The 12,434-nt window shown below is 30.4% G+C and overlaps 1 protein-coding gene across 3 annotated transcripts; it reads left to right on the top strand.

The window, feature by feature from the left end:
* The first annotated feature begins 1,869 nt into the window (after positions 1 to 1,869).
* LOC123293843 (D-2-hydroxyglutarate dehydrogenase, mitochondrial) lies at positions 1,870 to 11,688 on the top strand. 3 transcript variants are annotated; one of them, XM_044874792.1, is made up of 9 exons: positions 1,870 to 2,053; positions 2,803 to 3,013; positions 3,861 to 4,008; positions 4,068 to 4,265; positions 5,192 to 5,385; positions 6,231 to 6,399; positions 6,473 to 6,762; positions 10,520 to 10,685; positions 11,360 to 11,688. In XM_044874792.1, exons 2-9 carry the CDS (start codon positions 2,813 to 2,815, stop codon positions 11,620 to 11,622), a joined length of 1,629 nt encoding a protein of 542 aa, XP_044730727.1. In that variant the 5' UTR covers positions 1,870 to 2,053; positions 2,803 to 2,812; the 3' UTR covers positions 11,623 to 11,688. The 3 variants fall into 3 exon arrangements, with proteins under 3 accessions (XP_044730727.1, XP_044730726.1, XP_044730725.1); XM_044874791.1 differs by lacking the exon at positions 1,870 to 2,053 and adding an exon at positions 2,713 to 2,732; XM_044874790.1 differs by lacking the exons at positions 1,870 to 2,053; positions 10,520 to 10,685 and adding an exon at positions 9,031 to 9,193 and having other exon boundaries at positions 2,786 to 3,013.
* The last annotated feature ends 746 nt before the right edge of the window (positions 11,689 to 12,434 follow it).

Genomic DNA, 12,434 nt, shown 5'->3' with positions numbered 1-12,434 from the left:
TTTGCCGTTTATGAGGTTCAAAAATTGTATTAATAAATCCCTTGTAAAAATTATTAAAATTTCACGTAGTTTTGACCTAAAAAATAATTATTATTAGTATTATACTTGGCTAATTGTTTATTTATAAAAGACATACCTACATCAGACAAAAGAATTTGTAAAAGTGGCTCAAACTCTTATTTTCAAATCTGTCATGATTCGGAGCGCCACATACCTTATTGGTCAAGACGGAACGAGGTTGAACTGTATTATTTAATTTGAATTACTGCCTATTTTAAATTCATATTATTTAAGCCTAACTTTATGTATCTTTTAAATATTTATTTATTAAAATGAAGGAGTTATATAAAGTTTTAAATTTCTATTTTCAATTTGCATTTAGTTTAGTCTTAGTCTAAAGATTAGACTAATATCAAAATATGCCTATCATTAAAAAGATCATCAAGACGTCATATGGACCAAGACGTACACAAACTCATAAAATTTATTTAATTTGTGAGACTGTGAGGGTGATTCCGTCATAGAAGATTGTGGTTTTTTGTTCTAATTATTATCATTTTTCCGGTACATGGTCGAAATTTTAATTCCACAGTTTTCATAAATAATTATAAAATTAAGTAATAGGGTATTCTACTATGTTTGAATAGGTTTTTCGAGTTACAGTTTGTTATAGTTTCTCCTTACCACTGATCACTTTTTCAATTTTTCTCCATATAAGATGAGTCTCCTTAACTCTACCCTCCATTGTATACATATAAAGGGTGTGTAATATTCACCAGTATACTGGCTAGTGCTCATGACGTCAAAAATCGACGCCATATTGTACTAGTATACTGCGTGATATTGTACTGGTAAAACGGGCATGATAGTGTACACGTGTTCACCGAGTGCTTGTGTAAGAAATTTATTTATTTATTGTTCATTAAGAAGGAATAATGGCGTCTGAAAAATACTTACTCGTAATTGACAAATACAATAAGAATATATATATACGCACTGGCCAGTATATTTCGGATCGATTCACCAGTATGGCGTCGGTTTATGCCGTCATTAGCACTGGCCAGTATACTGGTGAATATTACGGAACATACCAAAAAAAAAAGTCGGCCATGTTGTTTTTAAGTGTCCATCGAAAAAGCAGCAAATAAGGATGGCGCTGCTGTAGCAAAAGTGTAGGTTTTAAAAGAAGTGCTCAAAATAATAAGAGTCAGATAAATAAATATCTACACAAGTTGTTAGAGAAGGGTAGAGAATTTCACATCAAACACCTTTTGCTACATTAGCGCCATTCTAACCACTTTATTTTTGAATACTTTTGAGCCATAAGAGATTGTGCCCCTTTACCTCTACTTTCTCTAAGTTCGATCTTGGCCTGACTTAAATATATATAAAATTTCCTAATCATTTTAATTGATATTTAGGCATATTCGGTTTCAATGTCTCATAAGCATTGTGCTTGACACATTCCCACAGAGAAAAAGCCGCTTGTCAAGCAGATTTTCAAGGAAATAGTTTTTAAACTTTTGAACTATTCGATAACTTCTCTTTCTCTTGTGGGATTGTGGTGAATTTACATTAGTTTATATAATAATTAGGGACACTGTCTATCTATATTTGTACAAAAAATACCTTGAAAATCACAAATAATCTTTTCGATAAGAATTTGTCAAAATACAAATTATATAATTTTATTTTTATCATCGCTACATTGAAAGAAAAGGCAAAAAATTCCTTAAGTTGAGTTTGTAAATAATCAGAACTCCCTTAATTAAAAAATGTAAATAATAAGATAATAAAAATTTTTGTATTTGAATTTGAGTTGTTATCGCTTTTCAAAGTAAAATTCCAAGATACAAATTATAATTCATGAACAGTAATTGTTTAGAAAAGCTGAGGGGAGGATTCATAGTTCCACTTTTTGTGTGTATATTTTTCTATAATATAATTTTGATTGAATTCTATTAAAATAGTTTTTCAAAATTTCGTTGCTCCGTACAATAAAAACGATATAAATATTCATTTATGTAGACGTTACTTTTTACAGTAATAATAAGTAAGTAAATTATTCGTAATAGTAAATCTTTAAATTTTGATACTCTAGACAGACATATAGGGAAAATTTCTTTAATTTATCAGAAATATTTTCCTTTAAAAAAATATCAATGAATTGAATCTCGTAGTTTCATACCTACTCAATAAATAACTCAACGATTTATAATTCTCCGAAAAATTATTAAGCCATCCAATTATGAATATTTTAGACAGATTATCTTTGATCTAAACACTCAAAATTGAAATATGTTATAATTTAAAAATAAAAACCTTTCTTTTTCTCAAATTTTCCGTATATTATCTTTCATAAGATGATTTGGAAGCGGAACAATTTTTTGACATTTAACTTACAATTTAAGGTTAAAAATGTTTAGCGTATTTTAAACAAGTAGTAACGTCAATATTTTGAAAATTCGGGATAATCCTTCCTTTACAAAGATATTTTTTTATTAACTTTGTTTAATTATTAATAACCATTTATTTACTCTCCAAAAATTTGCAAGCAATCAAAATATGTTTGCGATTTAAATATCGTAGGTACTAACTACTAATGATAATTTAATTTGATAGATTAGCAAAATATGTAAATAAATGTTAAGTATTTTCATTTTATAATCCCGTTTTAAAATTTATAAGATATGAGATTTTAATTTTATCGAGATTTCGTACTTTTCCTTTATGTAAGTTTCCAAAATTTTTTTGTATTCATTAGGTAACGTAAATGAAATCCAACTTTCATTTCAATTTTAGGATCTACAAAATGTTTCGAAGTATACATTCTAATCGACGTTTGGCTTATCAAGCACCTGTCAATTTTCTTTCTTCCACCGGATGTACTTCAAATTTTTCAACTGTTTCATCACCATCGATTGTTTTACTAACAGCGCCAACAACTTATCTTCCACAATATAAACAAAAAGCATTTTATTCTAGCGATCCATCGTTACCAGAATTAACGAAGGTATTTAAAAAAAATAAATTTAGTTCGATTAGAGAATTTAACATACAATGAATAAGCCGGAAAGAAGTGTTGAAAGTGGATAGGTGGGGAAACAGCTCCGATTTTAATGAAACTTTTTGTAAAGTGTTTATAGGACCCCAAGGAACAATCAGCAAACTTAGCCTAGTCATAAAGAAGCATAGGGCCACAGCTTGAAGGCATATGTAGTCCAAATTTTTTTGAAAGGCTTATTTTGGCTTAAATTTGTCATCTGGTAGGCATTTTTGTTCGCTGAATATGAATCCGATATCAGATTACATGAATTATGTCCCGTATTCCAAAAATCGAGCCATTTTTGTCCCGAAATTCCACTTTTTGGCACAAAATCGGAAAACTAAGTATTTATCATCCAAACTGATGTCTGATTAACTTTTGGTGCGAGCCCTAACTTTTTTGAGAATAATATACCCATGTTCATTGGCGATGATGTAGCATTCTTTAAGTGAAGGAATTTTTATAATCGGTTAACTAGTGAACTCAAAAATGACGATATGTATATATTTTCATACGAATTTTCATCCTCTATTTCACATCTTTAGGGGATGAATTTCGAAAAATCCTTTCTTAAATGGCACCTACAGTATAAAATCAATCATCCTCTCGAAATTTCAATCTTCTGTCATTAGCCTTTCAGTCGAGACATTGCCTTTCCCCCCTCTCCGAAAGGTTTCTGATTTTAAATAATATACAAAAAGAAACATTTTTTTTTTTAAATCATCAAAATTGTAGCTACTATTGAGGACTTTCAAATAAAAACATTAATTGATGCGACTAATTTTCAATTTGAAAAATCCTTTATTGGTTTCAGGATAGATATGGGGTGAAAAGAGGCGATTACAGTCAATTAAATGATGATCATATAAAATATTTTACACAGTTATTAGGAGAAACTCGTGTGTTAACTGACGAAGATGAAGTACAAAGTTACAATGTCGATTGGATCAAAAACTGCAGAGGTAACCAACCGATATCGTATTATTTTAAAATATATTTTTTAATTGATTTTCAATTATAGGTTATAGCAAATTAGTGTTAAAAGTTCGAACAACTGAAGAAGTATCTAAGATTTTAGAATTTTGTAATAAAGAACGTCTTGCAGTATGCCCTCAAGGTGGAAATACTGGTCTTGTAGGTGGATCCGTACCTGTGCATGATGAAATTGTTATTTCTACAACGTTAATGAATAATATTATTAGTTTTGATGAAAACTCAGGTAAAATTGAATTTCTCTTCTGATATCTGATGTGAAACTTCTTTAGGGACGTGTCTGTTTGAAGTTTTATTTCTCATTATGGGAAAAATGACTCGATAACCTTGAATAGTTTTTGAGATATCGTCGAAAATCTTTCCAAAATATAGGATTTCGCGCGATACCATAGAAAATTATTGATTAATCTTGAAATGAATCTTTTTTTTTTTTTTTTATTCTCTGGATCAAAATTACACTTAATACTGAGTTTTATTAAACTTCGAAACAAAAAGACGTTTGGAATTTTTTTTCGATTTTTTCTGTATGCCATTTTTACTTGTACATTCTTTGACTTTGTCTTTGAGTCGAAAAATTCAAACAGAAAACCAGAATCTTGTCTATCGAATTGACTGATGTGAAACAGATTTTGATTGAAATGATTGAAAGAAGAGGAAAGGCTAGAGAAGAGTTAAGAAAAAATTTCAAAACTGTGAGTGATATCTGCGTTGAATACGACATAGAATTACGCAAGCCAAGGCTCGCGCCAAAACAAACTCAACGTTCGAATTTACAGACTGATTCAGTTGAATATTATTTTCGGATCACAATCTATCGTACATCGATTTTTTTTGATACGTTTACAGAGAGAGATCGACAATGTCTGAAGATCGCTTAAAAAGTTTTTTTCTGTACTTCGCAAGTTAACTCATTGAAAAATAGTGACTGGATATCACATTTTGACATTATAAAATGTTCTCTTACTCGAAAAAGTTTACGGGGCTGTATTAGTTAAATGAACGAAATCTTTTCGTGACTTTTGGTCCAAAAATTTTTATTATCATATTGATTTATTTAATCAAACAGCCAAATGGGCTAAAGAGGTCTTACTTCCGTGAGGCTAGGTGAAGTGATGTGCTTTTATTGACTGTACTAAGAAAAACGTTTAATAGGTATTCTGGTCTGTCAAGCGGGATGCATATTAGAAGTGTTAGATTCATATTTAAATGAGAAAGGCTTTATGATGCCAATTGATTTGGGTGCAAAAGGTTCATGTAATATTGGTGGTAATGTGTCGACAAATGCAGGGGGCTTACGATTGTTACGATATGGAAATCTTCATGGTACTGTTTTGGGAGTTGAAGCAGTATGTATTCAATATGATTACACCAGAGGCGGATTAAAAAATGTTTTGCCTTCGTAGACAGTTTAAAAAATTGGCGCCTCCCGTAATAAAAAGACCTTTTTTTAGTTCTTTAGTTTCAAGTTCTTTATTTCTTAGAACCTGTAAAATCGTGTTGGTTGTTCGGGACAGTTCTCCAGCCCGAGATATCGTTGTTAAATAAGAATGTAGAATAATACATTTTCCAAAAAAGCAATTTTATAAATCACCAGAATATTTCGTTACTAACATAGTTGCTCTATTTAGAACTTCTTTAGTGTTCAAATTCCTCAAATTGCTTAGAAACGAAAATTTTCTGTAAAAATTGCTGTACCATTCTCGCCTCTTTTGAAGAAGAGAAATCAGAAAGTATTGAAAGTATTACGTCACGCCATAAGAAACGCTATGTAAACAAGATTATATTTTAATAGAACGAAGCAGGTTAGTTGATTACAACTGCTTAAACTTCCATATACGAAAATGTTTTTATGCCAAGTCGTGATGTCATTCAAGACGCCATGACATTAAACATTGTTTTCGAAGTAAATTTGAATTGATTTTTGAAAATGTAAATAGTGTTTTTTTTTTTTTTTTTTTAAATAATACTTTTTAAGCGTAAAAAAGATTCTAATGTAACGTATAAATCAATTTTTAAATTTAGGACAAAAGCCTGTCACTTATTTGAATTAGACTTCCATACCTACACAATTAGTTTTATACTTGTTTCAAACCTACCGCGCGCGAACCCCTTTGTATTATCGCGCCTGTATGGATAATCCGCCTCTGGATTGTACAATTCGAACCTTTGATAAAACTTTATAAAATTTTAGGTTTTGGCCAATGGAGAAATTGTAGATTGTTTAAGTACTTTAAAAAAAGATAACACTGGATATCATTTAAAACATTTATTTATTGGATCCGAAGGAACATTAGGTCTTGTTACGAAAGTAGCAATAAATTGTCCAATTAAACCTCGGGCAATAAATGTGGCATTTTTATGTAAGCGGTCAATTCCTTTTTTAACAAAAATTCTTCCTAATTTTAAAATTTTGACCGAAATTTATTCGTTTAGCATTGAATTCATTTGAAGATATATTGAAAACTTTTAAACAAGCTAAACAAGACTTAGGTGAAATTTTATCGTCATGTGAAATGATGGATCAACAATCATTAGCCGTGGTGGAAGAAAATCTAAAATTACGTAATCCATTAAATGAAAGTTCACCATTCTATATGCTAATTGAAACATCAGGCAGTAATATGAATCATGATGAGGAGAAATTAAATAAATTTATTGAAACAGCTTTGGAAAAGGGTAATATTACTAATGGAATAGTTACAAATGAACCTGGAAAAGTTCATGTAAGTTTCTGAATTTTTGTATAACTTATCACTGATAAAATTTCTCTCAACAGTGAAAGACTTCTACAGTCGATGTTCTAGAACAAATTTCTTAGTTATTCGAGGAAATAAAATCGAAAAAACAGTCTAACCAAGAAATTAACTCCTCGTCAGGTTTCGATTTACCTCCATACGGTGGGGCAGAAGTACCCTACTTCCGGACATCACATTCTCTTTATTTAACATTAATAAAAACCATTAGATTTCATATTTTGGACAATTCTCAGCATTTCTTTATTCCTGACATTTTTTACCTAACGTCATCGTTTTCGAGATATAAGCATTTGGAAAACAAAAATGTGAATTTTCGCCGAAAACTCGTTTTTGCCGAAAATAATTACATTTGGCCGACACCACAAGATTATTTTGTGGTGTCGGTCAAAAATTTCATGTGAAAACTTTATATTTTGGACTATTCTATACACTTTTTATCTGAGTCAACGAATTCAGAAAAAAATTCAAAACTGTGAGCGAAATCTGCGATGAATACGACTCATCAAATTTTGATTGACTCCTTCAATTTTGCACTATGATTTCCGATATTTGGATTAAAAATTAAACTTTGGCGAAAACGCATTGCCGGATAGGTTGACAAAAATGCACTCGAAGCATTCAGCGACGAATGGATGCCCTTTCCAACTTTACGTCGTCTCAAAACATACGTTAGATCGACAATGTCTCAATATATATCGCTTTGAAGAGGTCGATTCGTACAGAGTTTTAGAAAAGTTTTTTCTGTACTTCAAAGAGTTAACTTATTGAAAAATAGTGACTAGGAATCACATTTTGACATGCCCTTTTACTCGAAAAGAGCGTGTCTTATTTTTATTGACTTTATAACATGATGAACAAAAGTTTGAATCCTCCGCCCTTCCGCTGGATGATGCTTGATATTCACCGGATATAAACCTGGATCACATATTGTTCCGATCTGTGTTTTTGCATTTTATCTAGGATGAAAAAGATTATTAATGTGTAAATTTTTAACTTCGTACTAACTTCCATAAACTAATATTCACATATATTGATTTCATAAAATAATAATGCATGCTTCGATTAATAAAATTTACTAAAATTTAACATTGGAAAAAAAATACGACCCTGAAAGTTAACTTTCGAGTATTGTATGGCTTTGTAAAGATAATTATGTTTCAAAACGAATTAAAATTATACATTTTTTATTTTGCTATTTTAAAAACATTAAAACTTAAAATTTTCCTACAGAAATCTAAAACTTACTTATAATTGGACTCCATAAAATGACAATAACTAATCGATGGAAAAGTGTGAGTTGGATATTTGGAAGGCTTACAAAATAGTTATCGGAACGATAGAAATATGTTAAATTTACTATTCGTATAGCCCTCTGTTGTTAGCCTTTTAAACAAAACAAAAAAAATGTTGGTTGTCTTCGAATTTGTTTGCTTGTGGAAATAATTTGGGCAATTGTGTTTGTTTTTATGTTATTACAAATTCATCTTCAAAGGTACACATCTTAAGTATTACTGTTTTCTATCCATAATTTCCTAAAATAAAATTATTATCCAAATTACCATCAAAATCATTTTTTTTTATTACTAAAATTTTTATTTATGGTCGAATTTTAAAAATTCAAATTTTATCTAGATAGTTGGGTAAATCTACCGGATTTTGATAATCAATTCGGAAAATTTTGGGATAAAACTATTTTTTTAAAATATGTTTCTTTTGTTTCAATAGCAAACAAGGCCAATGCAAAAATTCATAACAAACAATTTTTTTTTATTCATCTGAATCCGATTAATAGAAGCAGAGATATTTAAGATAACATCACCAAAGAAAACAACGTACAGACAAATTGTCCCAAAACCGCGGGCAGAAGGACATGCAGATCGTTCTGAAACCGGAAAACTCCTTTCCTGTATTTTTACAACGAAAAAAAACTATAAAAAAAATTAGCCTCCTTCCAAAATATTCCGAATTGATTATCAAAATCCGGTGGAATTACCCAACTATGGAGACATTAGAACTCGGCGATGTTGGTAAAATTGAAAATTTTTTAATTTCACATTGGTGATATCGCAAGTTTTACATTAGCTAAAAAGTTATAAATTTTGATTTTTATAAAAATTTTCGTTGAGTTTTGATAGAATCATCTATTATAAAAAAAAAATAAATTATGTATTTCGATTTTTCGAAAATTCAAATTAAATGCGAAAGATATATTATTAATATACCATCTTAATGTAGGCAATGTGGGAAATTAGAGAAAGAATTGCAGAAGCTTTGTTAAAAGATGGGTACATGTACACATATGATTTTTCATTGCCATTATCGAAATTCTACGAAATGGTGACTGATCTTAGTGATTATGTTGGAAAACATGCCCGTGTTTCTGGATTTGGTCATTTAGGTATACTGCATCAAAATATTGAAAAATTACAAAAATTTAAACAATCTAAATGTAAACATGCTATGAATTACTTTTTTTTTTGCGAGTCTTAGCTTAATCAATTGGTGTTTATTTTTCTCCAGTGATTTCTATAGGGTATCTCTAAAAGGTCTTTAAAACGCTCTACCGTACATGCCATAGTAAAATTTGCTCCCTTTTGGCGCTATACGATTTTGAAGTTAAGTTGCAATTTTGAAATCGTTTTTCTTCCATAACTTTAGAGCGGATAGCGCGATATTGATTGAATGTGATGAGTTTGTTTTTTGCACGCACACAAAAACATAAAAAAAGCGCCGATGTGAATAATTACTGTTATTTAAGTCTTTTTTTCTCTAAAAAAAAACTGAATAAAATAAGTAAATAATTTTTCGAAATTCTGGCACAAAAGATTAAAATCGTAAATTTTGAGTAAACCGTGAGAATAATCGATGTTTATGAAGAGCAAATTTTATGTACTAAACAGTTAACCTAAATTCCCTAGCTAAAATCCTTTACCTCCATGGACGTGAAAATTTGGGGGATTTTAGTTACCAAAAACCCATGAAATTAATATTACTTATAAGGTTGATATGAGTTGTTGAAAAACAGTTTCTCTACGCCAAATTGCGCTTTCCGTTGAAAGTTATGAAGAAAAAATGAAAAAACGATTTCAAAATTGCTTTTACTTCAAGAGCGTAAATATATAATAAATAAATAAAAAAAACAAAGTCAAGTTTATTGTCTGCGTAAGATGTGCGCTTACACACTCAATATTTTTCGCTTGAAGCATGCTTGAAACTCAAGAAATAACTTTTATTTGCGCACATCTTACGCATACAATAAACTTGACTTAGTTTTTCAAGCTCAATGAAATGCTCACTCTACTCCATAACTGGTAATCGATACACATAATTTTGTCTCCGTAAAATTAATTTACTAAGTCATACATTTCTCGTTATTTACTTTCGAATTGGATGTCTCATTTTGTCATTTATCAAACTGTTTAAAAATTAGAAACTTGCATGCTTTCTATTTTTATTCCTATTCAAGCTTTATATCAATGGCTAGGCCTGTAAATACAGAACGATTACGAGGACAGGAATATACCTCAATCCAATGTAATTTTTAAGCTGGCGAAGTATTTTTAAGCGTATAGAATCTCCTTTGCATCAGCTTTCGTTGTTATCCAGGGACTGTGGCACTTCTATTTCCCTTTAGTTATTCGATAAATTTATATTTCCTTGACTGGCTGAGTTTGTAACCAAAATATTAATACGTCGATTAAACATAAAATTTTTATGTTTTTAGACGATATGGCAATTGCGTGAACGAATAACCGATGGAATATTAAAAGATGGCTATACACTTAAATACGATGTTACTTTACCTTTAGAGCATTTCTATTCAATTGTGCCTGATGTGACTAAACGTTTAGGCAGTCTCGCTATTCGAGTTATTGGATATGGCCATATAGGTAGGATTATGAATTTTTTTACTTATCAGTGGAAGAGTTTCCAGAAACGATCCCTGGTGGAAATAATTTCGGCAATAGTCTAATTTAATCTTGAAAAAGTTTAACTCTTATACTTTAGCTAAATTCAAACTGCTTAGAAATTTTTATACTTACTCATTCTTCTAGAATTGTTTTTCAGAACACTGCAAGATAAAATTACACTATTGGCAGAAAATATTTAAACCAGGGATGATCTTATGAAGCCTATATGTCATACTGTCAGATGTCGAAAACATGCGAAACAAAGCTTTTCTAAAATTAAAGTCGTATACAATTTTTATTGCACTTGCGTCCGACATCCGTCAACGTTTCATTTTGCCTTATTTATTTTTTTTATACTAAACTAAGTTTTAGATTAGATAGACATGCATGCTTCATGAATATATCAGCTGGATTCACTTCTACCAAATGAAATGTTGAAAACTCGCTTTGATTAGTTAAGCGTCGGCGTTTGCTGTTGCCAAAAATATTGATTCTCAAGGACATGGACAAATTTTAAAAGCTAATATAGTTAATATTTGATAAAACTAATATCGGCTTGTTTACATTTGGATTGTGTTTAATTTTTATCGATTCACATTGTTTTCAAAACAGCATATTCAAAAAGTTTTACAACGTTTTCTTATATTATCTAGGTGATGGAAATTTACATTTAAATATTTCAACAAAACAATATTCACATGAAGTGATGGAACTAGTTGAGCCATACGTATTTGAGTACGTATCCAAATTAAAGGGTAGTGTAAGTTCTGAGCATGGTATAGGATTTAAGAAGGCACATGTGATACATTACTCGAAAAGTCGTAGTGCACTTTTGTTAATGAAACAATTGAAGAATTTAATGGATCCAAATAAAATCTTAAATCCTTATAAAGTGTTACCTGATGAAATAAAATGATTTTTACAAGAAATTCAATGTACTGAAATAAGAAAATTCCTCAATAAAGTTTATTTTTAAGTTTTATTTATTTATTTATTTTTTTTTTAAATTTGATTTACAGAATTTTAGACTATGGCGTGGTAAGTTACAAAGAATGAGCGTCAAACGATTTTAAGCGTGCCAACATATGAGGTAATTGCTTAGGTCAAATCCATCATGGCGGCCGTCTAGAAATGTCAAAACAAAGTGTTGTTGCCATACTTGTCATTGTAGTATTGTTTTGATAAATGTCCCTATATTCTTTCGGGTATGTTCCTTAATGTTCACCAGTATACTGGCCAGTGCTAACGATGCCATAAACCGACGCCATACTGGTGAATCGTTTCGAAATATACTAATCAGTGCGTGTATATATATTCTTAAATATATATTCTTATTGTGTTCGTCATTTACGAGTAAGTCTTTTTCAGAGGCCATTATTCCTTCTTAATGAACAATAAATAAATAAATTTCTTGCACAGACACTCGGTGAACACATGTGCACTATCATGCCCGTTTTACCCGTACAATATGGCGTAGTATACCAGTACAATATGGCGTCGATTTCTGACGTTATGAGCACCGGCCAGTATACTGGTGTATATTACGGAACACATCCGATAAATGTCCCTAGCTGACCCAAGCAATTACCTCACATGTTAGCACATCTCTCACTGTACGGAAAGATAGGCGATATGCTCAATCTATGTAATATAATGTCAATGAATCCATAGCAGATAATGTTATTTATAACTGAAAAACTAAGAAAAATGTGATTAAAATCTGAAAAA

This window comes from Chrysoperla carnea, chromosome 2, assembly GCF_905475395.1.
Source record: "Chrysoperla carnea chromosome 2, inChrCarn1.1, whole genome shotgun sequence".
In the NCBI taxonomy this organism is placed as follows: domain Eukaryota; kingdom Metazoa; phylum Arthropoda; class Insecta; order Neuroptera; family Chrysopidae; genus Chrysoperla; species Chrysoperla carnea.
This window is presented reverse-complemented; position numbering and strand designations above follow the sequence as displayed.

Bases quoted from the DNA above. Each gene is read 5' to 3' on its own strand.
- LOC123293843 (XM_044874791.1), top strand. The intron at 4,009-4,067 runs GTAACCAACCGA...TTTCAATTATAG, and splicing joins TTGGATCAAAAACTGCAGAG to GTTATAGCAAATTAGTGTTA. The intron at 10,686-11,359 runs GTAGGATTATGA...TATATTATCTAG, and splicing joins TATTGGATATGGCCATATAG to GTGATGGAAATTTACATTTA.